The sequence below is a fragment of the Pan troglodytes genome, chromosome 14 (genome assembly GCF_028858775.2).
Source record: "Pan troglodytes isolate AG18354 chromosome 14, NHGRI_mPanTro3-v2.0_pri, whole genome shotgun sequence".
NCBI lineage: Eukaryota > Metazoa > Chordata > Mammalia > Primates > Hominidae > Pan > Pan troglodytes.
The window spans coordinates 72,283,681-72,309,703 of NC_072412.2; the positions used below are offsets into that span (position 1 = coordinate 72,283,681).

At 35.6% G+C, this 26,023-nt stretch overlaps 1 protein-coding gene and 1 non-coding gene across 7 annotated transcripts in view; both read right to left on the bottom strand.

The window, feature by feature from the left end:
- The window catches only part of PCDH9 (protocadherin 9), a 917,210-nt gene that overhangs the window by 317,092 nt on the left and 574,095 nt on the right, over positions 1–26,023 (bottom strand). For 3 of the 6 annotated variants that reach the window (XM_009427036.2, XM_024348281.2, XM_003314162.3), the window contains one exon: positions 9,637–9,712. In XM_009427036.2, coding sequence (XP_009425311.2) covers positions 9,637–9,712 — 76 coding nt within the window. Of the gene's footprint in view, positions 1–9,636; positions 9,839–26,023 lie in introns of all 6 variants that reach the window. The other 3 variants (XM_001139410.4, XM_024348280.2, XM_001139491.3) reach the window with 1 other exon arrangement.
- On the bottom strand, positions 9,142–9,203 carry LOC112205272 (U7 small nuclear RNA). The gene has a single exon (XR_002939173.1). It is a non-coding gene; the product is annotated as a U7 small nuclear RNA (small nuclear RNA).

Here is a 26,023-nt window from a genome sequence, read left to right on the forward strand (position 1 = left end):
GTTATACAGGATGATCTGTAGGGTCCTAAGACCTAAATTTTTATTAATCTAGTACCAAAGACAAACAAAAAACAAAGCAAAACAAAAACACTAAAAACTGCAGAAGTAGTTCTCTCACATGTTATTTATCCTATTGAGAGGTGACAGAATGCTGGCAGTCCTCACAGCCCTCGCTCGCTCTCGGCGCCTCCTCTGCCTGGGCTCCCACTTTGGCGGCACTTGAGGAGCCCTTCAGCCCACCACTGCACTGTGGGAGCCCCTTTCTGGGCTGGCCAAGGCCGGAGCCGGCTCCCTCAGCTTGCAGGGTGGTGTGGAGGAAGAAGCGCCAGCGGGAACCGGGGCTGCGCATGGGGCTTGCGAGCCAGCTGGAGTTCTGGGTGGGCGTGGGCTTGGTGGGCCCCGCACTCGGAGCTGCCGGCCGGCCCTGTTGGCCCAGGGCAATGAGGGGCTTAGCACCCGGGCCAGCGGCTGCGGAGCGTGTACTGGGTCCCCCAGCAGTGCCGGCCCACCGGCACTGCGCTCGATTTCTCGCCGGGCCTTGGCTGCTTCCCTGCGGGACAGGGCTCGGGACCTGCAGCCCGCCATGCCTGAGCCTCCCCCGCTCCGTGGCCTCCTGTGCGGCCGAGGAGCCTCCCCGACGAGTGCAGCCCCCTGCTCCACAGCGCCCAGTCCCATCGACCACCCAAGGGCTGAGGAGTACAGGCCCATGGCGTGGGACTGGCAGGCAGCTCCACCTGCAGCCCCTGTGCAGGAGCCACTGGGTGAAGCCAGCTGGGCTTCTGAGTCTGGTGGGGACGTGGAGAACCTTTGTGTCTAGCTCAGGGATTGTAAATACACCAATCGGCACTCTGTCTCTAGCTCAAGGTTTGTAAACACACCAATCAACACCCTGTGTCTAGCTCAGGGTTTGTGAATGCACCAATCGACACTCTGTATCTAGCTACTCTAGTGGGGACTTGGAGAACCTTTTGTGTGGACACTCTGTATCTAGCTAATCTGGTGGGGTCCTGGAGAACCTTTGTGTGTAGCTCAGGGATTGTAAACGCACCAATCAGCGCCCTGTCAAAACAGACTACTGGGCTCTACCAATCAGCAGGATGTGGGTGGGGCCAGATAAGAGAATAAAAGCAGGCTGCCCAGGCCGGCAGTGGCAATCTGCTCTGGTGGGCTTCCCCACCGTGGAAGCTTTGTTCTTTCTCTCTTTGGAATAAATCTTGCTGCTGCTCACTGTTTGTGTCCACGCTGCCTTTATGAGCTGTAACACTCACCGCAAAGGTCTGCAGCTTCACTCCTGAAGCCAGCGAGACCACCAACGTACCAGGAGGAACGAACAACTCCAGACGGGCTGCCTTAAGAGCTGTAACACTCACGGTAAAGGTCTGCAGCTTCACTCCTGAAGCCAGGGAGACCACGAACCCACCAGAAGGAAGAAACTCCGAACACATCCAAACATCAGAAGGAACAAACTCTGGACACGCTGCCTTTAAGAACTGTTAACACTCACGGCGAGGGTCCGCGGCTTCATTCTTAAAGTCAGTGAGACCAAGAACCCACCAATTCCGGACACACTATCAGCTGACTGTTTGACCAACACATTGTGTTAACATTTAATTTCTCAAACTTCTTCTTAAAAATAAGATTAGTGTCCTATAATTAAAAATGCATCCCCAGTAGTGATGGTGCTGAGTCATGTACTATGTTAAACCATGTATTCACTGAAGGATGTTTTCCTGAATAGCAAAAGCTGTGGAGTCAGACACTCCTGAGTTCATATTTTGGGGCTCACCTACTGGCAAGTAGGCTTTTTCTTTTTCTTTTTTTTTTTTTAAGAGACAGAATCCTGTCATTTCACCTGGGCTGCAGTGCCTGGGCATGATCATAGCTTACTGCAAGCTCAAACTCCAAGGCTCAGGCAATCCCCCCACCTCAGTCTCCTTAGTAGCTAGCACTGCGGGCACACACAACTTCACTTGGCTAATTCTTAAATTTTTTTGTACAGACACGGTCTTGTTATGTTGCTCAGCCTGGTCTCCAACTCCTGGCTTCAAGTTATGTCCTGCCTCAGCCTCCCAAATCGCTGGAATTATAGGCATGAGCCACTGCACCCGGGTCATACTCAGCAGTTTTAGACAAATAACAAAATTTCTGAATTTCAGTTTACTTATAATACTATCTAATTTACAGCATTAGTGGGGGATCATATACAATGAATCAAAATATTTACAAGAATTCCTGGGTCATAAACAGGACTTATTAAATATTAACCATAAATGTCAGGTATTAAAACTATACTCAGTGAGAAGTTCATCAACTGATTCGTAACGTAGTCTACATAAAGTTAGAGGCACATGACAGGCAGGATTTTCAAAGTAAATATAACTTGTAATTTTGCACATGATTAAACAGCAGAAAATCCTTTAAAATAACATTTAAAGAAATATCAGATACAGAAATAACTCTATTCATGATTCTCAATGGGACAAGATTAAGACTTAATTTTGAATTAGTGGTAATAACGGTTCCTGATCTGAACACATAATTGTTTTTGTCTGCTTTTGAATTAGTGAAATTCTTTCATCATCCTAGTTATATTTGTTTAAAAAATAAGAATCCTCAAATGAAAGTCATTTTACCATTTTCTTAGAATTAATGGTTTCATTGAATTTTACATAGAGTTTATGATCATGTTAATGAGTTAACTTCTTAAGTAAATATGATTTACTGCTACTTGGGAATGGAATAAATCTCTGCCTGCAGTAAAAGGTAACAAAATTCAGTGCGATAAATACTGCACATTGTGTGCTTCATTTGTAGGGCAGTTGATTAAGTGTACTCTAGGTCTTGGATATACTTAGAACACAGAGACACTATCTATTTGGTTGCCAGAAGGATAGCAGTCATGCCCTGCCTTCAACTTCTCTTGGGCACCCTACAGACAGAAAAGCACAGACATTTGTGGTTAACAATTTTATTGCTAAGTTCCAGAGGGAACTTTCGAAAGACTTTATTTTACTTAAAAGGTCTTTAATGGAGCAGTTATTGGTTTATGTTCTAGTCTTACAAATACACATGTAATTACTGAAAATCTCTGCTTAATTGCAACTTCATTAGAAGCATACTTAAATGTATGAAATATGCTTGCTATATACAAAAACATCCATCCATACTTGTGTACAGTGTATAGTAAATCTTATTTTTGAATCAAAACAATAGAGAAAGAAAGAGGAAATAAAATGTGAGCTCAAGTATTTCATATATTGATTCCGAGTTTTATACCAGTCTGCCACTATGTACTTAACCTTTGTATTCTGGAAAATTTAAAACACGTAAAAAAATAGAGAGCCTAATGTAATAACCACCCATATAGCCATCACCCAATCTCAACAGCTACTAATATTTTACTGTTTAATGTATTCCCATTATTATTATTATTATTTTGATAGAGTAATATTAAGGCAAATTCCAGACATTATATTGTTTCTTTTATAAACTCTTCATAATTGATCACTATCAATGTTACCTTTCTTTTAACAAAATACAATTCTATTATTATTTCTAACAAACAATAATTTTAAAATATCATTTAAAAGCCAGCCCACACTCTTATTTCTACAATTATCTCAAAATTTTGGTATCTTTTTATGATACTGAAGAAAGGAACAAACCAACAAAATTTTAGGTCACCATTAGAGGTTTTTAGGGTACAACATCATTCTGTAAGTTGATATTCAAATCAAATATGTATATTGCATTTCCTGTAAGAACGGTATTTCAGGCTAGTCAATAATTAGTGGAGGGAAGTTCTTCACATATGTTCTTTAAAACCACTTGGCAAAAAAGAAATAATCTCTTTTTCATATCTATCCACTGTACATTTAAATTGAATGCTGATGTAATCGTTTTATCAATAAACACAAATATAATTTTACACAATTATTTTTGATAATAACTGAAATGTTAATATATGTTGGGTTTTTTTTCATATATACATATATGTATTCCTTTGCCTACTCCACTTTTGGCCAACATATATTGGATTTTTTTTTTTTTTTTTTTTGATACACAGTCCCACTCTGTCACCCAGGCTGTAGTGCTGTGGTGCCATCTTGGCTCACTGCAATTTCCACCTCCTGGGTTCAAGTGATTCTAGTGCCTCAGCCTCCTGAGTAGCTGGGATTACAGGCACGCACCACCACACCTGGCTCATTTTTTTGTATTTTTAGTAGAAACAGGGTTTCACCATGTTGGCCAGGCTGGTCTTGAAATCCTGACCTCAAATGATCTGTCCTCCTCAGCCTCCCAAAGTGCTGTGATTAAAGATGTGAGCCATGGCACCTGGCCTATATGTTGGCTTTATAATTCATTGATTAGATGAGGATGAGATAGGATGGAGAACAGTAGGAAAGTAGCTAATTTGCAAAGTTGTACACCTATCATGAGATTTTTTTTCTTGTTGCTGAGGCAAAAAGAAAATAGAGGAGTTGTGCTTTTGAGGAAAAAAAAATCAAGAAAATCATTGGGAGTCTTTGATCCTAGATGTTAAATACATTCAGTCAACCCGGTTGGGAAGAAGAAAGAGAAGTGAAAGGGGAGGGAATATAAAGAGGAGAGATTCTGTATCATGTTTGTTGAGCAGAACTCAGAGAAACCTAGAGGATAAAGACTAGAAAGTCCTTGAGGCTAGATTACATCGTAGAGTCCAGGGAGTCAGGAAGATCCCTAAAAGTAATGATCCATGCTGTCCATCTAGACATGGGAGTCCAAAGATAAACTCACTGAAACCTATTTACCTTCCCTATGGCATGAGGTATCAGCAATTTCCCAAAGAGTCCAGGAGGACTGGAATGAAGGCAGTCTCATTTGAGACCCCTCTGGGCAGATGAGACAATGGACATATAAGCAGACCAATGACCCAGGGTTGAGAATATTGTACTTCCTTTTGATGATAACGATCCTCTGGAATTGAGGTAAAAAAGAACTGAAGTTTCTGTCATACCAATGCAATGGGGATTAGACATTTTTAAAAAATGGAAGAAAAAAAGAAAGCTCTGTTTCCAGCACAAAAAAATTAGTGACATATGTGTCATACCTTATGTAGTACAGACTGCTTTAGATTTACATAAACATTATTTATACAAAACCTATCAATTATTGCTTAATTTGCAAACAATTTGTTTTTGGCATTGCATGTAAAGACTATCATCATTTACTTATTGTTTTAATCAAGAGTTAGATATAATATAAAATCAATAATAATAACCCAGAAGTATAAACTTGGGAATAAAGAATACTATTGTAGGCCAGTATTATTAGATCAAATGCCACTGTGTGTGTGTGTGTGTGTGTGTGTGTGTGTGTTTAGAAGCAATAACCTATATTAAAGCCTGAAGTTTACAAAAATATCTCCACATGACACTACCATTTGTATTAATTTCTTTGAAAAAATACCTACTGGAAATAGTTACTATAGAAATTAGTGCTAGCTCTCAGTGACTTTTTTTATATGAACCATATTTGAAAAAACAGAAATCTAGATAAGTACAATCGAAATTACTTGGTACTTCTACAGATAATACTGACATCCAATAGAAACCTATTTTACCTGCTATAAAATCACAACTCTTCAGGAACTATCAAAGCCCAGTCAACAAATTCCACTGAATTCAAAGGGGACAATAGAGAACTAAATAGCAAAATTATTGCTAGAGATGATTACTTCATCAATATCACTGTACCTCACTTCACAAATTTCTCAAAGTTAATTACCAAAAATGTGACTGCAAAATTTAAAGGTAATATGTAATAATTCTATCCTAATATGAATGAACATTCAGTCTGACTCTCTTAATATTTCTAGGCCATTCTAATTAATTCTGCTCTAGACATTTACAAAGGAGGTTTAAATTTTATGTCCCATTAAACATCAAGAGAACTGCTGGCCTCTAGGGGCTCTCAGGGCCTCTCGCTTCTCCACTTTCTCTTTTCTCCCCTTCCCAATGATGAACAAGGCACTGTCACAACCTAAGAGCCCTGCTCTTTCCAGTTTAAAGACATTTTAGTGATCATTATTCTTGTGAGTGACGTCACTGTGCTGGGTGAATGTTGGGCTGCCCAAGGTTGTGCTGTCCATAGGGTCTCATTTTCCACGTGACTAGATTGGTAAAAACTCTAGAGATTTCTTGAAGCTAGTTTGAAAGGTTTTCGTTTGTTTGCTTTTATTTTCCTGGTTTAGGACCTCTGCTATCTTTTTCCATTTGGCACCTGGCCCATTGCCACTGCCTAGGTCGAAGTCATTGGGTAAATTGTTATATGTATTGGACAATATTTTGGCCTGGGGCAGCTTAGTTTAAGCATACTTTAAAAGCTAGGAAAAATATACTTTTTTCTTTTCCCTTTTCTATGATTGGAAAACTCAGATGTGGGCTTTCTTAAGTGTGGGCTTAGGAGAAAGCAGACCCATATTGGTAAAAATTATTTCTAGCCGAAAAAACAAAGATAAATACAAAACAAAACTTGTCTGTCCATTTGGTCTAGATATTTGGTCTAGATGAACTTGCCAACCATCAACAACCTGCCACTTTTATCTCATTCATGTTTTATTTTTTTCTTTCTTGAACATATATTTCTCTTAGAGACTTCAGACTCTTCGACTGTGTTAGGCTCTGATTAAAGTATTCAAAGTATCCCTGAATCTCCTGACAAACAAACAGACAAACAAAAAATGAAATGAAATATTACCACATGATTCTTTTTAACAATAAATTTCTCATAACTTTATACATTTGCCTTTAATTTAGAATTTACTATTTCTAAAAACTAAGCTAGAAAACATAAACCAAATTTTTGTTGTAATACATATTTTTTGAGACACACCCACACTTGAGGAAAAGGTGGTCTTGCTCTGTTTCCCAGGCTGGAGTGCAGTTGAGTGATTATAGCTCACTGCTGCCCCAGACTCCTGGTCTCAAGTGAACCTCTTGCCTTAGCCTCCCCAGTAACTGGGACTACAAGCATGTGCTTCCATGCCAATACATATATACATATAATGTATATATGTATAATACATATAATCATATAATGTATATATGTATAATACATATAATACATATTTAAGTGAGCCTTTGCACATAAGCCTAAGTTTTGCTTTTCTCCAAATAGATTTTCAGTAATGCATTATTTCTTATGAGTCAACAAATTTTTCATTTTTGTGCATATATATTGCTGCTATGATAGTGAAGGTATATATAACATAATTTTGCAATTTTTCCTGTACTCAGATGCTTCTCAGTTGGCCCTGGCTGACAGACAAAAAATTCTATGACAAATAAAATATATAACTCTCATTTTATCCTTATAGCTATTAAATTTGAAAAGCTGCCTTTGCTTTCTAGTTGAAATAAATTTTAAAATCTCTAACTCAATTAGTTAACTAGAAAATTACCCAGATGTTCATTGGTTTCTGAAATCCACTGATTAAATTTACTGTACCAAGAATTTTTGCATATGCATCTGAAATATTTCATTATTCTGGCCAAAAAGTTCATGAAACATTGTCTTCATCTTATTCATTGTAAATATTCTACCTAGAATTGCACATACTACAAATACTTTGAAGTCTTTGTAAATTAATTTTGGTAAACTCTATATACAAGTCCTAAAACAATTTGTGCAACTGTCTTTTAAATGGGACTCTTTCTTCTTTGGTTTTGTCTGAGGCCCATAGACAAGAGGAGCCAACCCCTCACATACACTTAGAGAAAACATGGTCAGGAACCAGCTGTGAGACTCTTAGCTTTACTTCAACAAGAGATGTTTTAAAATTGGATAGGGCAAAGTTGGAGACTAGGAAAACAGTTTTGAAAGAGCTGTGTGAATTCCACCTACGTACGTAAACCTCTTCACAGAAGTCTGGAGAAGGTTGATTCAATGAAACCACTTAGATTCAGTGGTGCTTACACTGGTCAAAACCATGAAATCAAAAGAGGATAGTTCTTGTTCTCCCAAATTCAGTGTAATAATAAGAGGTTTTTTCCTTGGGTATGTCCTGTTCTTCTCGATATGTGAAATCAAAAGATGCACTTATGTTTTCTTTATGTGACCAAGGTATAGGACATGAAATAGCAAAACCGGAGCTGGCAGGGAGCTTAGATACTCCTGAAAGATTGCCTTGAGTAGAGAAAATTCTTGGCAGAGAGAAGATAAAATGTAACTTTGCATGCCTTATATTTGCCAATGAGAAGAGATTTCCAAAGATGGGGACATGCTGGGGATTGGAAGGAGGCATACCTTAGAAAGAATCTCTCCTTTTTTTGACAAAAAGAAGCAGCTTAAAATGCTGGAAGTCAGAGAACACCAATGCTGTATTACTATCACAGAACTGGCTAAGAAAGCCCTGTTTTATGTTTTACCTCCTCCTGGTATTCCTACTTTCGCCATAGAAATGCCAGAGATATTTTCATGTTTGAAACAATAAGAAGCAAAATAGGTAGAAAATTAAGAAAAAAGTCACCATACTTCAATTTCCCACTTCGTGCAACCAGTTTGGAGCATGTTCAAGATGAGTTAAACAAACAAACAAGCAAAAATACTTTTTTTTGCCCTGCTTAGTTTAGATGCATTATTACAATTACTATTTTTATTATTTACTTCTTAGAGCAGTTTTAGGATCACAGCAAAATTGAGATAAATGTACAGAAATTTCTTACATATCTCCTGCTCCCACACATGCATAGCTTTCCCCACCATGAACATACCCCACCAGAAAATAATTTGAATTTAAGTAAAATAGAAATTACAGTCATTAGACTGGGGATAATAATTGATGAAATGGTCTTTTATTTATTTAATAAAAGTAAGCTAGTCAGTGTTTTTTATTAGCAAAAGCATTAGCACTTGCCCAAGATTTCCTCCAAAAGCCAAGGAAAACATCCCCCAACAATGCTTATTTGGAGGGGGCAGTGATTTCTGGAGTGGGGTATGGGTCTGTGGAGAATAAAAGTTTTGGCCAAATATATCTCCCTCAGCATAGTAGTAAAAAGACAAATTATCCAAGAATTCAAGTAGACAATAAAGGAAAAACAACCCCCAAATTGTTATCTCCCCTCTTTACACTTGTTTTAATCATGATTTAATCCTTTTTTTTTTAATTTTCTGGTAAAAACCAGAAAATCTGATAGACAAATTCTAAAATACCTTTAACTCTAATATTCTTTATTTGTTTTTGTAAAGTGTTCATTGGAAAATCAAATTTCATAGGACATTTATATGCGCAAATAGATTTCTTTTTTTCATTGACTATTCTACTTAACTGTATTTTTGCAGTTCTAAAATGTGTTCAAATTTCATAAGATCTCTGACATCAGAATATCTTGCAACAAATGGCTTCTTTCAGTTATATTTATAGCATGTTTTTTTCTTTTTTAATGGTTCATAAAATGAAGACACATCATACAATTTAACAGCCAAAATCATATCAAACATATTAAATGTATATCTCAAAGAATACAACAACAACAATAAAGCCAGCAAAAAAACAACTAAATGTTCATCCTTGCCCCCTACAATTACTTCTGAAAGCTCAAGTGCACTGCAAAACCAGAACAACTCCAAGCAATCAAAATTTTGAAGGGGACTCACCAGAGTTGGGATCAGAGTTGCCATCTGCTTCGGTCCTCTTGTCCGGAGAGGCCTGGTCATAGAATTCGTCCTGTGGCTGAACCAGAGGAAGAGGGTGTGAGATCAGGGTTCCACTACCCACCGGCTCATGGTCTCCTAGACCACTGTCACTGCAGCTTTCCTGGGAGCCATCAGGGAGGTGAAACGTAACACGGCGCTGCGACTACAAAGAAGACCACAGGACATGCTGATTAACACTCCTCTCAAATAAAACAGGCCTAGTGGAACACAAAATCAAAACACTTTCAACAAGTAACACAATGTAAAAGCAAAATAAACCAAACTAGGAACAAAGCTAAGAACAAGTATTAATTATTTGCCATTTACTATGTAATGGCCAACCAGCAAAATACCAAAAAGAATTTCAATCTTGTATAATTCACGACCTTAAAACTAAAGTTGGGGCTTTGAAAAGTGTAACAAGAAAGGCAAAACAAAACTAAACAAAACTTATACTGTCGACAAAATTACAGAAAAAAATTAAATAAGATGAAATATGCAAATATGCTTTTGATAAATCTAAATAAATACTTAGAAAATGCAATATTTCATTTCTTTTGAATGACTAGACATTGTGCCTACTTGATGTTTTTAGGGTAACATTTGTAGTCAATATATTTCCTACAGTACCACCTGCTTTTTGTTTGTTTGTTTGTTTGTTTGTTTGAGACAAAGTTTCGTTCTTGTTGCCCAGGTTGGTGTGCAATGGCGCGATCTTAGCTCACTGCAACTTCTGCCTTCCAGGTTCAAGCGATTCTCCTGTCTCAGCCTTCCAAGTAGCTGGGATTTCAGGCGCATACCACCATGCACGGCTGAATTTTTGTATTTTTAGTAGAGACGGGGTTTCACCATGTTGGCCAGGCTGATCTTGAACTCCTGACCTCAGGTAATCTGCCCGCCTTGGCCTCCCAAAGTGCTGGGATTACAGGCATGATCCACCATGCCCAGCCCACCTGCTATTTTTAAAGGACACCGTACCCATGTAAGTGTCCCTAAAGCAATACTGGAATAATTAATTAAAGTTATTATTTGAAGAGTCTCAGGATCGACTGACTGAACTAGCTGTGCTAAAATTATTATTTTAAATAACGAAGTTCTATGCAATTGCTATTGATATACATAAAAAGAAGACTATATTTTAAAAGAGATTAAATTAGAAATTATTCTTGACCATTGACCCAGCTATCACTCTAATCTTCGGCTACACTGGTAGTAGAATAGAATATCCTAGTTGAAAGGTATTTGGAATATCACTTCGGTATCTATGTGCACGATGTCACTCTCAGATGTGACCTAAAGTGTATACATGGTAACTTCAATACATTGTCATGTTTACCAAAAAAGTTATTTTATAAAAAATAATACATTTTAATGTTTCCTCAGCACAGATTTGGTTTAGTTCTCTTGGAAAATGCTCTTTTAGCTGCTATGATCTCTGAGAATATTTATAATTATGTGGGGTGGAGATTTAGGCCTTAGAGAATTGTATGAGAGTAGTACATTTGCGCTATTTGAATAAACCTAGTTTTCTCTCTGCCTAGCAGCCAAAAGACCTTTCAATACCATGCCACATATGACCACTTAAATTCAGAATTAATAAAATGATGAATGTATATATTAAAAATATATAATATACAAGTATATAATGTATAATATAATCATTTTCTAGTACCTAAAATTTGTGCTTTTCAAGAGACAATTTATAGATTGTATCCATTTCAAAGAAAAAGGATTGCGGTTAGAAACAAAATAGTATAGATAGGTATACTGAAACTGTATGAATGCATACTTATAGACTGACAACAGAAGACAGCCTATATCCTGTGAGTCACTGGTTCAAATCCAATTCAGAGTCATAATGGAGTAGAGATGATATCACTTTACTGCTGTTCAATGATCTGTGTGAAATGAGTTGATAGTTCAGTACATTTTTAATGAACTGATGCCAACATCACAAAAACTATAATCATAAATGGTACTAATTGCCTCTATTGTAACACATTTCACCTTCATGCACATGTATCTCAAGAACATCATTCCCTTCTCAAAGGTTTTGAAACGTGCCTAGGTGAGTGCTATAGAAAAGGCAAGCTAAGCTTGAATATTAATATCTGAAATGTATTTCTTCCTGGATAAGAAAGATCATGCTACCATGCATATTTATTGTAGTGTTTACTCTCTTATATATATTTAACTCTTCAGGGAAAACCAATAATACAAATATTAGCCATTTATGTTTCAATATGCCCTCAACCTATCAATATCCTTTTGTGATAAAGACTGTACTAGGAACCACACTGCTTATTATGGATGACTGTCAAACATAGCTTTTACAGTGATTGATCTACTGAAAACTCCTAGATTTTAATGTATCTTTGGTATTATCTCTTGAGGAATACCTCTTAACTCTGGTGAGTAAAAAGAAGTCAAGACTTAAGAGAAAAGCAATGAAACAAATGATTCTTGAATCTTCGTAAAGCATTTCTGGAAGTCCCTTAAGCCATTAAGAAGTATATGTTTCATAGACAGAAGTAAAAAAGAAAAAAATACATCTGTGAGATTTTTTAACATAGTTAATACTGTTTTAATGACGATATTTCTTCCTCATAATGAATGTTTAAATATGCACCACTAGTTAGACCTTAATCCTGCAGTTCTTGCAGGTGGTCCTTGGAACAATTTTTTATTGAGCATCTACTATATACCTGGTACAATGATTACACTGAAAAGCAAAACTAAAACATTGTTTTCCAAAACTATTTCTAATATAGCTTATTAGAGTCTGTTTCACATACACTACACTATTTTTCTTTAACACTTTATAAGTGAGAATAAGAAAAATGTAAATTTACCATAAATTATTTGCAATGAGACACTGTAAATTGGAGTGATATAATGTTTACACTATGGAGGCTTATGAAAATCTTTCTGAATTAATTTGACTCAGAGATGTTTAAGTCTTAATTGGCAGATTTGTGCACAATTTATCAGTCTGATGGGAGGGAGAGTGGTGATGTGTATGGATTAAGAATCAGTACATGGATATTATGGTATGAAGCAAATTGATGAAACAAACCCATCTTTATCATCATAATGATTGATGCAAGTAAAAGAATGTCTGAACTATCAGGGCAGATGTAAGGAGATGAACTGAATAAATTGACATGCAGAAAAACAAAGACCAATAAGGTGTAGGAAACAAGGATTTTTGTTGTGTTTAAGGGCTCAGTAGTACTTGCTCAGGTTGAACTGCAGAGCACCAATGTAAAAAGAAGCCAGAACCAGACCTCATGGCTGTTGAATGAGTTCCTGGCTTTGAGAAATAGAAAATAATACCTTGCCTGTGGAAGTGTTGAAAGGCTAAAAATAGTGTTCCTGGTATGCAATACATGACACATAGTAGATAGTGTTCCTGCTATGCAATACTTGATACATTGGAGACAGTCAATAAAAAGTAGCTATAATTATTGAATTTAAAACTACATTTTTAAAGCTTATGGTCTATCAATCAATATTTGGCTGGTTTTAAAGATGTGATTCCCTTATCCCCCACCCCCTCCAAAAAAGTATTGTTCTTTCACAAGTGAAATCTGTGATCCACAGAATTTGGCATGCCTCACCATGCGACCTATTGATCTTGTCAATTCAGGGCCTTCTCTGAGGTGACGCAGCTCTTAGTGTGGGGTGGGAAAGACTAAAAACCAGGAATACATGTTTTCTTCCTGGAGAAAGTGAAGAGTTGCCCATTATCCTTCCAGTACATATATAATGGTATATTCAGAGGAAAAAGTGTTTACTTACTGCCTCCAAAAATTTTGCATTTTGATTCATCTTTATGGAAATAAGCTCAGTCTGGGTTATAAATGTAGTCAAATCCTGACTGGCTGAAGAGGGACAACACATATTACAGTGAGACTCCTTCAGCCTCTCCAGAGCTGGGCAGTTACATTTTGTTTTCCTAAATCTATTTCTTACCCATTCAATTTTCTCCTGTGGGAAATATTTTTATTATTATTGCCTCTGTCCGGTTAATTGTTTGCATGTCACATTTGTTTACCTGATTTATCATTGACAGGTTATATACAGATTTCTGGCTGGCTTGAGAAAGAATAGGATGAAAGAAGTAACTACTAAGGCTTCCACACTCTATTTTCTGTCAGGACTGCCACTATGAATTCTGATTAGGCAAAGTTTGTATCAGAAATTCTACTCTACACAATTAATAGTGCCATGTGTTCACACATGGGGGTGTACAGACAGGGTCCTGAAAGTCAGAAGGTGACACACTGGTTGGGTTTGAGAAATATCACCAAGAACCTCTACAATACTTTTTTCTTGCAGCTTAGAAGAAAAGCAAAAGAAGGAACATTCGAGATGCCTAATGAAGATGTACATGTCCTGCACTGAGCATTGTTCTTCAAGACTCACTGAAAGAATGAGTCACCTAAGAAATCCCAATCATTGCTTGAATGTTTCTCTTATGTTTTTCTTACTGGTATAGAATAGCATTCACAAGTGAATGACTCACATTCAAGCCTACTATTTCAGTCTTATGAATTTACAGACATTCCTATGTGCAAGGATTTGGTGGTAAATGTCATTGTTTTCTGCATAAAATAGTCTAAAGGTAAGAAAACAGTAAAGTGTCTAATAGATGATTAGTAAGTTATATAATATCCTGTAAAGATTACACCATATAGTTGTGTTAAGTATCGACAATACTTAGTTATGTCAATTAATATGTATTAGCATAGAAAATATGTATTATCTATTGTTAAAGTTAAAAATCAAGTTAGTAAATATTTTGCTAAATTGAGTTGCATTTTTGTTAATGTGTATGTATGTGTGAATCTGCATAAGCTAATTTCCAACCACACATATACCAAGTGTTTAAAGTAGTATTGTTTGGTCATGTGATTATGATATTCAAAAATGTTATTATTTTGACCACACTAAAATTTCAACACATTACCTTTGTAATAATAAAACATATCCCAATTTTTAATTGTTGATCTTCATCACTTATAGAAAATTAGAGCTTAATCCAGAGGAACAGAAACATTTGATATATGGTATATGGGTTTTCCCTTGAGCTAAGGTATGCCAAACAATCTTCTGATCTCTTGTCTGTTATTCTAACTTCCATTCTTCACTTTCTTTACATAGTTTTTTAATCATCGCAATTAAAGATCCTTGCCTTCTCAAGTAACATGATAACAACATGAATCTAGCCCTAAGCCTATTATTACCAACTAAATAAACCAATTATCTAATTAATGACAGACATTTAAAATAATTATTGTCCAATGGAATGTTATACATTGATATTATGAAAATAGAAACAAAAAGTTATTTGTAATTGTTTAAATATGATTTTATGTATAGAGAATTCTTTAAATATCTTCTCATGGAAATATTGTACCTAATTTTGATTTAATTCCCTTGCCATGCTTGAGCAATAATATGTCATTTATTTATCTATCATTCTAACTATGTATCTATGTATCTATCTATTGCTCAATAAATACACACACACACACACAAACACACATACCATCAAGAAAGTACTTATGATGAAGTAAAATACAAAACCATGGTAAAATTTTATATACAAACATGTTTTTGCTTTATCTCTGCATAAATCCAATAAAGATTTGATTTTTCTTTATTTGAAATATTTTCATATATAGCTCTTCTCAAAGTAGCAAAGGAAATCATTCCAAAGAGGGTTAAAAAATATAGAGACTGGAAACTGCATTTTAATACACATATTTCTTATAATATTCACTAGAAATATTTTGAACTTTCTTATTTTTATAAGAACACATTTTAATTGTAATTTATAAATAGCTGTCATAAAGATAGTCTATGGTAAGTTCCTCAATACGGTCTTACCATCTAAAATCAATGCATGCACACATTTCCTCTTAATAAAATCCAAAACTCATTGTGGTTTAGAAAGTAAAGTAAATGGGACCCAAAAAGCAATCTATGGTTACGGCCTAATTTGCTACTGCTCTGAATATTTGCAGACTCAACTTAAGGGTAACAAATATTAATACACACATGTACTTCATTCATGTTTGAAAGATGAGACTCAAACCTTAAGGTTTCTGAGCTTATGATTTATGGAAATTACTAGTACCTATGTGTGTTCATTCTCAAGAATAATAAATAGTTTTGACAGAGAAAATTATAAAGCACTTTTCTAGTGGTAATAAATAAAATATTTTGAGTTGAGAATTTTTTGAGTCATTTTATCATTTGTAACTCAAAAACTGAGTTACTTTTCTATGCTGTTTATTGGAAGTACTTATGTTAAAATGGCTCCACTAATGTAGAAATCACATCCTTTTTTGAGTGGGAAATTGTTTAGAAATTTAATTTTCTGGCCAGGCGCAGTGGCTGACGCCTGTATTCCGAGCACTGTGGGAGGCCGAGGCGGGTGGATCATGAGGTCAGGATATCGAGACCATGCTGGCTAACACGGTGAAACCCTGTCTCTACTAAAAATACAAAAAATTAGCCAGGCGTGGTGGCATGCACCTGTAGTCCCAGCTACTTGGGAGGCTTAGGCAGGAGAATGGCGTGAACCCGGGAGACGGAGCTTGCAGTGAGCTGAGATCATGCCACTGCACCCTAGCCTGGGCGAGAGAGCAAGACTCCTTGTCAAAAAAAAAAAAAAGAAATTTAATTTTCTATTTTAGTATGTTACATTTTTTTAGACAAGGAAGTAAGGTAAAGTGACTTGTCTATATAGGTTTCAATGAGAGAACCAAACTAAAAACCACAATTTCTGATTTCCAATATAAAGGTATTAGCATTGCTCATTCATCTATTCACTTAAATAATTATTGAGTACCATTATATTCTAGACACTACTCGAGCTGCTAATACTACAATGGTGAACAAGACAAATACTATATTCCACAACTTCCTAAATAAGATCATATTCTAAAAAGTAGAATTTCATTAAGCTCCTTGCCATCAGTCCTGAGGATTGTTTTGACCAGCAGCTGTGTCACCTTTTCATAATGTCATTCTCTTCTAATTCTTGCAAACTATGCAGACTTAGGCAAGGTCAGTGTGTGAATGGGAGACTTTCACTGTATTAATCAGTAGAAATCTAGTTAAGAAAAAAAAGGCGAAGGGACTGTATTCTGAGTTTATGCCAAAACAATCTGCAGATCTGTTGCCAGCCATAAATTAAAATTTACTGCCAATTTGTGAACATAAAAAATAAAAGGAATAGAAAAGTATCAAAGACTGCTAGAGTAATTCTGGACTCAAAAACAGAATAACTGTGAATTCTGCATGTCTTAATGAGCATTTTTTTTTTCATCTAGAGAGTTACAAAAATATTAACAACCTCAAATAACGATTGATGAAATCAAAACTAGCAATTTTTTATGAGGAACATATACACATGACATGTTATGAGCTTACAATAAATATTTATTTACTGAATGAAGATGAGTTAACTGGAATTAATGTAGGAAATCTAAAGGGGACAGAGTAGAAACAAAATATTATTGTCCATCCTTCAGTGTGATTTCTCACGGGAAAAGTTACCTGTCTCCTCCATAATAACTTTTAAGAGCCCTGCCCTGTTTTAGAAGTTGCAAAGTGAAACATGATAACATTCCACTAGCTGTCAGCCTTTCCTCCTTTCCTCTTTGAATTTTTACATTTTAGAAGATTTGGAGACAAATGGGAAGGTTCAGTTTGTGTTTGAGAAAAATAAGCAACAACTTCACTGATCCTATTTGATGAATGTGAAGGTGTCAGCAATTTCAAAATAAATTTTTTGATTCCTAGTTTTATGCATGCTATATAAAGTAGAAATTGGGCGCAGATGATAACTGGCCATTTAAAGTCAAGCAGTATTTTCAGAGGAAATGGGAGAGTTTGTCTGCACTATACTTACTGCTCTTTTAACCAGTTTGCTGTTTGCTCCTAAGCAACTGCTTTGTTTGAGGATAGAGCTGTCAGCTTTTGTTCTAACTTACTACTCAACTGCATGCTTAGTTGTGGAGACTTGTTTTTATGTGTGTGGAAAACTCACATGGACTTCAACTTGGCCTGTTTGATTTGTAAATGTCTTATTGTGAAATGAGTTCCTCAAATTAAGGATCTGTATTTTTTCTGGGATTTGTAAAGTGCATCAGATACCTCTTAGGACTCCCTGCGGTAGAGAACTCATATTAATGTCATAAGGTGATAAGTAGTCTACTGTAATTTGACATTTGTTTCTTGTGATTTCAGTTAACTACCATCTATCATGTGAAAAAACAATTGGTATCTTTAAGAAACTTGAGAGAAAAGTATACTCTATACTCCTTTTGGGTGTAGTCTTGGTGCTTGAATTTAAACATTTGAAACAAACATAAAACAAAAAAACCCTCCTCCGCATCTTTTTCCCCTGTGGGACATTAGAGAAAAAAAAAAAGGTTCTGAATCAACTTCCCTTTATGGTTTGGGGACATTGCCCCACCCTAATAAGTCTCCTCAGGGGTTCAAAGCAAGCAGAGAGGATTAAAAAATGTCTGCATTGTTGGTGATTTGCTTCTTATATTCTTGTTTATTAGTTCCTGCTATCAGAAAAGTCCTCAACCTATTTCTCATTGCCCAGTAGGAATGTGGTACTTTATCTGAGCATACAAAATATAAAATGACTACATTAAACAGGAGCAGCTGTTCCTGAATCTGCAAGCAGAATTTTGCATCTATTAATGATATGTACAGAAATATGGAGGAAAAAACCCAGCAAGAGTCCTTTCCAATTTAGTTTTCTAGAAAAAACAAATCCAAATGAGAAAGTAAGTTACCCTTACCATATTTACAAAATCAGCATACATGATGGCTGTAGCAATTTAATTAGAAATTACATTAAATTATCACTATTATTAGAAAAATATATAGACATCACAGATACAACATACGGTTTTAGAAAAAGGAGACTTTACTTTGGATAACAAAGTATCACCACAAAATGTGTGATAAATCTCTTGTCAATATTGATAACAAAAATGGAATCTGATTCAGTGTCTGCTACTCAAGAATTTGTCTCAGTTCCCTGCAGCAGATTTTACAAACGAAGTAATGGGAATCACCCTAGCATTCCCCTTGTTAATAATTTTCCATACAAAGTAAGACTTTTAAAACCAAAGTAGGCCACGTTTTTAAAGTAAGTTGCAGCTTTTAGGACATAGCCCCAATTTTATACAATAATTAACCTCAGACTATGGCCAGACTGGTAAAAAAGTTTAAACAGGCACACACCCATGCAAAGACACACACACACACACACTCACACACACACATCCAAACATGCTTTAAACTGTCCTCATGTATTGCTGAAAAGGGAAAAGATTGTAATTACCTAGTAAGAATGAAAACTAGTAATTCAAGCCTTTAAAGGACAGATAATGTTATTCCAAGTTAGAGAATGAAACACAAATAGAGGGGTTGAAGAAGTGATCTCTGCAGAAAGTCTCTGAGAAGTACTATTACTGTACAATAAGGTTGTTTAAAAAATGCTCATGAAGGATTGTTAATTTGCACCTATAATGTAGCATAATCTGTTTCAACTGATCTTGTGTCACACAATGCAGTTTTGTTTCATTTATTTAACTTTTGGATTGTTTTTCTTTTTTATGGAGTCTCCCTCTGTCTCCCAGGCTGGAGTGTAATGGCACAATCTCGGCTCACTGCAACCTCTGCCTCCTGGGTTCGAGCAATTCTCCGGCCTCAGCCTCCCGAGTAGTGGGATTACAGGTGCTTCCCATTGCATTCAGCTAATTTTTGTATTTTTAGTAGAGATGGAGTTTCGCCATGTTGGCCAGCCAGGCTGGTCTCAAACTCCTGACCTCAAAAGTAGTGAAGGAGTTAAGAAGCTCCTTGCAATAGTCCTAGATCATGCAATGGAGATCTAGCACTGACAGATCATAGATTATGATTAATTCTGAGCCATCAGTCACATGTTTTTCAGCAAAAAAAAGAAAAATGTCAATGGGAATGATGTACCCCTGTAGCACAGTTTTCTAGTCTATGATTCAAGGAGACAGCCATATAACTATTAATTAGCATAGGATTCACAAAAACAAGCAGTCACGTTCAAGAACTTGATCCTCTTCAGTAGGTTAATGGGAGGATTAATCTGTATGGAGAAAGTGCATGGTCGTGCATAGTCTACAAAATGTAGGTAAAGATCCTAATTACACTCGCAGTGTATGGAAATATGTGCGTGCAAGAACAGAACATGACAATGAGACTATTGACAAATTACTGCATTCTCTCCTCCAGGCTCTACTAAAAGCATGACATGTATTTGAGAAATGTTTTCCAGAATTGAGGAGAGAGGGGAAACAACAGATATGGAAGGGACTGTCTCTAGCCATATAGAACACACAAAAAAGCATCCTTTGAATTTCATCTTAAATCTTAGACTTATTAATGAATGATATGAAGGGACAGATAGATGATGGATGGACAGAGAGATATAGGTAGTTAAGTAGATAGAAATATCGATATGGGTTGACTATCCAATGCAAAACTGTGTCTATATTTAACTACCAAATAAAAAAAGAAAGTTACAAAAAAATCATTTATTTCTTCTTAGTAATGGTATTGTGAAAAATGTTTGTGTTGTGAAGTGCAAGCATATTCTAACTGGCCTTCTTTTAATTTTCTCAAAGGGTTTCAATGAAAATATTGTTTGCAGTTGAAATATTTTGTTTAGAAATGTGTAATATTCAAGCACTATTTATTTACTTCCAGTTATGTAAGTGAGGAATAAAATAAAGATACTTTTAAGATATAGATAAAATGTATATATACATTTGTGAGCATATATATAGGTATCTATATATTCATGTAACAAAACTGATGCACAAATACCAATACAAACATGCTATATGTGTCTTAAAATGTGGAATTTATATTTTTAGACAGTAAAATTGTCAAACATATCTGAGATCTTTACTTATTAATGTTGAAAATAAAATCCAAACTTTATTAACTTAATCTCAGAAAGCCTAAATTAATGAAGATAAATTCTGATATATGTTATAGTCCAAAAAAGGCCTTTTTGGCTATGTTTGGTGCTATGTAACATATAGCCTGACCAGGTAACAAAAAATTACTTGTTTAGAAATATTTCATTGAGTGTAGAATTCATCATATGCAATTGTGGTTATAAGATGAGAAAAACACATCCTGAATTAACAGAAATCTTATAAAGTATCTATTCTGTTCTTTATTAGGTACTTAATGATTCATATGCTATGGCAGTAACACCACTAGATTTTTTAAAGTTTTCAAATTTATGGTTTTGAATTGTTTTGAAACCTTGCATATTATATGACACAGCCTCAAGGTGTCAACACTTTGCCTTTCACGACCTGATTTTATTTTTTGAATCATCTAAAATACATTAGAAGTAGTGAACAGTATTTAAAAAAAAAGAAATCATAAAGTAAAAATGGCACATTTTCTTCACTAGCTTAAAAATTATATTTGAGGAATTCCAATATAATTGGAATTCCATTAGAAAAGTGGAATTCCAAATATTTTGAGAAATCACAATATTAAGTGTAGCTACGAATGAGGGCAAATTTGAAGGACAGCACTTATTTAAATGCATAATTTCTGTTCTTTAAATAAAGATCAGTCTCAATTTTATTCTCAACTTATATGCAGAAATGTTCTTTTTGGCTCATAAATTTAGTAATAATAATAAAGGCAGTATGGTATGAGAGAATGCGATGAATAATGATAGACTTCATAAGCGGTTTTGAATCATAGAAATCTGAGAAAAAGCTTATAAAACAAGTTTCCAACATACAAATTGAAAAGTAACATTCAGATATGGAAATAATATCAAGATATTTTGGGAAGTTTTAATAAACATTAATCAGTAGATGGAAAAACACTGATGACCTGATAAGCTGGAGGAAAATATGTTTTAAGCCTCTCTTGCTTTAAAAAATATAATATGTAACTACCTACTCTACTCAGCTAGAATCAGAGTCCTTATAATGATCTTAAGGAAACAGAGAAACTAACCCAGTTGGAATAAACATGAATAAGATTTTATATCTCTTTTCTCCCGGGTAGAGGAGTCTTTGTTCTGAACAGTCGAAGTAGCTGGACTTCATTTTTTTTTAATCCACCTATTATTTCAGACAGTCACTGTGACTTTGAGCCTGATATTTGAAACAAAAATCACTCCTACAATTCAGCGATAACCGCTACTTGCCCTATGGCTTTTTAGTCTGTCCTTTGAAAACATTACCGAGTCACCTATCTCAGTTATTTGTGCACTAAGGATAATTTGTTTCCTCTGGATACAAATATAAAATTCAAACATATGTCAAGAACTTCTATATGTCAAAAGCTTCTGTAAGTTTAGGTAGCTTCTGTAAAATACTGAATTGTACTAAAAAATGTAGTTACTTTAGAAGGCATGACACTCTCAAACATTATGTTCTAAATGTGGATAGAGCAATCTAGAAGGTAAACATCCTAAAATAGTAGCAATATGTTTTTTGAAGATAAAAATGTAAACACTAGTAAGTTCTCTTGACTCTAAGATCTAAAGGATGTACACAGAATTGCCTTCTAATTTTTGTCTAGGGCAGAGAGGGAAAGATAGTTTCCAAATAAAACATGTACAAAATTTCCCACACTTGGAGGGAACTTACTGTCTAACACAATTTGCCCTATGCATTAAAATTTAAGAACAATAAGACAGCCTGCAATTAGAAAAAATACATTAAATTTTCTAAAATTTATACATAGGCTCACAAATATCAGAAACATATTATTGTATGTATATAATGTTAAAGATGTTGAACAAATTGCTAGCCTGAAATGACTTTTTCAATGAAATTATTAGAGTCAACAATTGCTTAAACATGTGTATTTAAACAAAATGGAGGATAAATACAATAAATAATTAAAAGAAATATTTTATTATCTAGGGCATAAAAAATTAAAACACAATAAGTTAACACTAACATTAACTATGAATTTTATTAATAAAAAATGCATCAATACTGGCTCATCATATGTAATAGATGCCACGCTCATGCAAAATGTTAATCATAGGGAAAACTGTGTTCAGTAAGACAGTGTATATAAGAATTCTTTGTATTTTGGGCACAATTTTTCTGTAAACCTAAAACTGCCCTAAAAATAGTCTTAAAAAAAGATTAGAAAGAGGAAGTAGACAAACTTTCGTAGTAAAAATAACAGACTTCGGGCAATTTTCAAATAATTTAAATGATAGCACTGTTCTATATTATGTTGAATCTTACTTCTATTGAGCTTGTGTGCATGCATGCATGTGTGTGTTAGTGATATAGATAATTATGTATCATCATTCTTATATTTAGCTCTGAATGGGCCATTTTACATCAGTCATCAAGGCTCTATATTCATATAATTACATGTATTTCAAAAAAAAGTACTTCTGCTTCCACAAATTTGTAATTGTGGTCCTCAATTGTCCTTGGCTTCTATTTTTTAATTTTTTAAACAGTATAGACTTTAAAGTTTCTACATTAAATAGCCATTTAAAAATATTTTATAATGATTTAAACAAATATTTATTCTCCAAGAGACATATTTCAGAGAGTTAACTTCATGAAGATGAAATGAAATGCTCCTCATATCAGAAAATAATTCGATCTAGTTCATGTCCTGGTCTGAGAGATGGAAGAAGATAGATGATGGCACTTTGAGAATTAAGAAATCACCTTTCCTGGAACAGATCATAGAGCGTACTGTCTGTAGAAGGCATCTTATCTGAGGCTTTACCAGCTGATAAAGCACACAGAGAATGCAGTTCAGACATCTTGTTTTATCACTGACTTTTCATAAATATGAAAATCTAGAAGAGTCTCATCAGATTTGCAGTTTGGGTGATAACCAATCAAATGCAGCAGTTCAGCAATATTAGTTACTAAGAAACTCTGATAGAAAAAAGTTATTTTAGTGCAAGAGTATGATCTTATGACCCCTTCCTCCTCCCCATCACCCATGCATATAATCTCCCGTCAGTTTTGCAGGGCAAAACTGTTAGAAGAAAAAAGTACAATCATAGTGTTTCTGGTAAAAGCAGAAGTTGAAAATCAACAATTTGAGATATAAATATATTTTAGCAACATTGTTTTAAAACTTCCAATCTGTTCTCCTTACTAATTTCATTACTAGTTTCCAAACTGCATGCGAGAGACATTCATATTAAAAAAATAGAGTACAAGAGAAAGTAGCTAAATTATGAGTCCTTATAAAACTGATATTTCTAAAACTAAAACATAAAAAGAATTTGAAAACGTGGAAAATGCCTGCTAAAATAGAAGGATATAAGATACACTTGTAAATGTGGAGAACATATTCTAGGATAGAAGAGTTTAAGAAAAGTTGAGACTCCCTAGAGCTCTTTAGTCAGCTATTCAACAAACACTGTTGATCACCTACTTTCTATTAGAGACCCTGTTAGATATTGAGATTTTTGTCAATCAAGACTGGTACAGTCTCTCCATTCATATTGTTTATAAAGTAGTAAATGAAATAGAATAGAACCAGTAATTACAAATGAAATAGGTATTATGAAGAAGAAATTCAGGGTACAATAGAAATAAGTAATAGAAAGATCCAATCTATACAGGGAAGTCTTCCAGTAAGGGATATAGCAGGACATGAAGGGCCACTTGGCTTACACTGGGAGGCTGCAATTCAAAGTCCCACTAGCTTATAATTCTATGCAAAACAATGAAATAATAACTCTACAAAAGCAGCCTCTTGTCAGCTTTGTTTGCATTCCTGTGTGGAACAAAAACTCTGTATCCCTGGAATAAAACTAACAAGAAAGATTCTAGATGTTACTGAAACATGTTTCCCAAAGCTCCTAGAGTTCTCTTATTTTTACTCTGTCCCTCTAAATACATTAACATAAACAGAGATGTAGTGATGTTTACCTTTTCAGGATTGAATTATTAAGTTGCAATAATGCTGGGTGCTTAATAATGGTATCCTGATACACTTCCATTGTTTCTTTTCAGATTTCTTAATATAGCTGGGATTTTCACTGTATTTTCTGAAATTATTATCAACATCATACGTTAAGAAAATTATGACCAGCTATAGCTAGAAATATAAATTTCTAAAAGGCAGGAACCATGTCTTATTTGAATTGATATATCTAGCACTTCACATCATGCTTAGCACACAACAAGAAATATGTGTTGAATGAAAATATACAACCATGTACATAATCAGAAACTATTTTTTCCTTAATGACAGTAAAATGAAATAACTGACTTGACTTCATTTTTCTTAACATGAAAAACTGTTACTTATCTGCTCAGAAAAAAAATACTGAAAAGAGATGGAGCAAGATGGCTGAAAAGAAGCCTTCACCAATCGTCTTCTACACAGAACATCAAATTGAATAACTATCCGCACAAAAAAAGCACCTTCATAAAAACCAAAAGTCAAGTGAATGATCACAGGACCTGGTTTTAACTTTATATCATTGAAAGAGGCGTTGAAGAGGGATAGAAAAGAAACTCTTGAATTGCCAACACCACCCTTCTTCCATGCCCCAGCGGTGGCTTTGTGGTGTGGAGACAGTATCTGTACACTTGAGGGAGGGAGAGCGCAGTGATTGTGAGACTTTGCATTGGAACTCGGTGCTGCCCTGTCACAGTGGAAAGCAACACTGGGCAGAACTCAGCCAGTGCCCATGGAGAGAACATTTAGACCAGCCCTAGCCAGAGGGGAATCACCCATCAAGTGAGTTCCAGCAAGCTTTGCCACCAAGACCTAAAGTGCTCTGGAGTGCTAAATAAACTTGAAAGGCAGTCTAGGCCACAGGGGCTGCAATTCCTAACCAAATTCTGATGCTATTCTGGGCTTGAAGCCCAGTGGACTTGGGGAGTAGGTGACTTAGTGAGACAGCAGCCAGGGTTTCCAAGGAAATGCTTGCACTATCCTTCCCCATCCCCAGGCTGTACAGCTTGCGGCTCCAGGGGAGACTTCCTCCTTTTACTTGAGGTGAGGAGAGGGAAGAGTAAACAGGACTTTGTCTTGCAACTTGCTTGCAAGCTCAACCATAGTAGGATAGAGCACCAGGCAGAGTCTTGAGGCCCCCAATCCAGGCCCTAGCTCCCAGATGACATTTCTAGATACTCCCTGGGCCAAAAGGAAAACTGCTGTCTTGAAGGGAAGAACCCAGTCCTGGCAAGGTTAATCACCTGCTGACTAAAGAGCCCTTGGGTCCTGAATAATCAGCAGCGGTAGCCAGGTAGTACTCGCCATGGCCCTTGGGTGAAACTCAGAG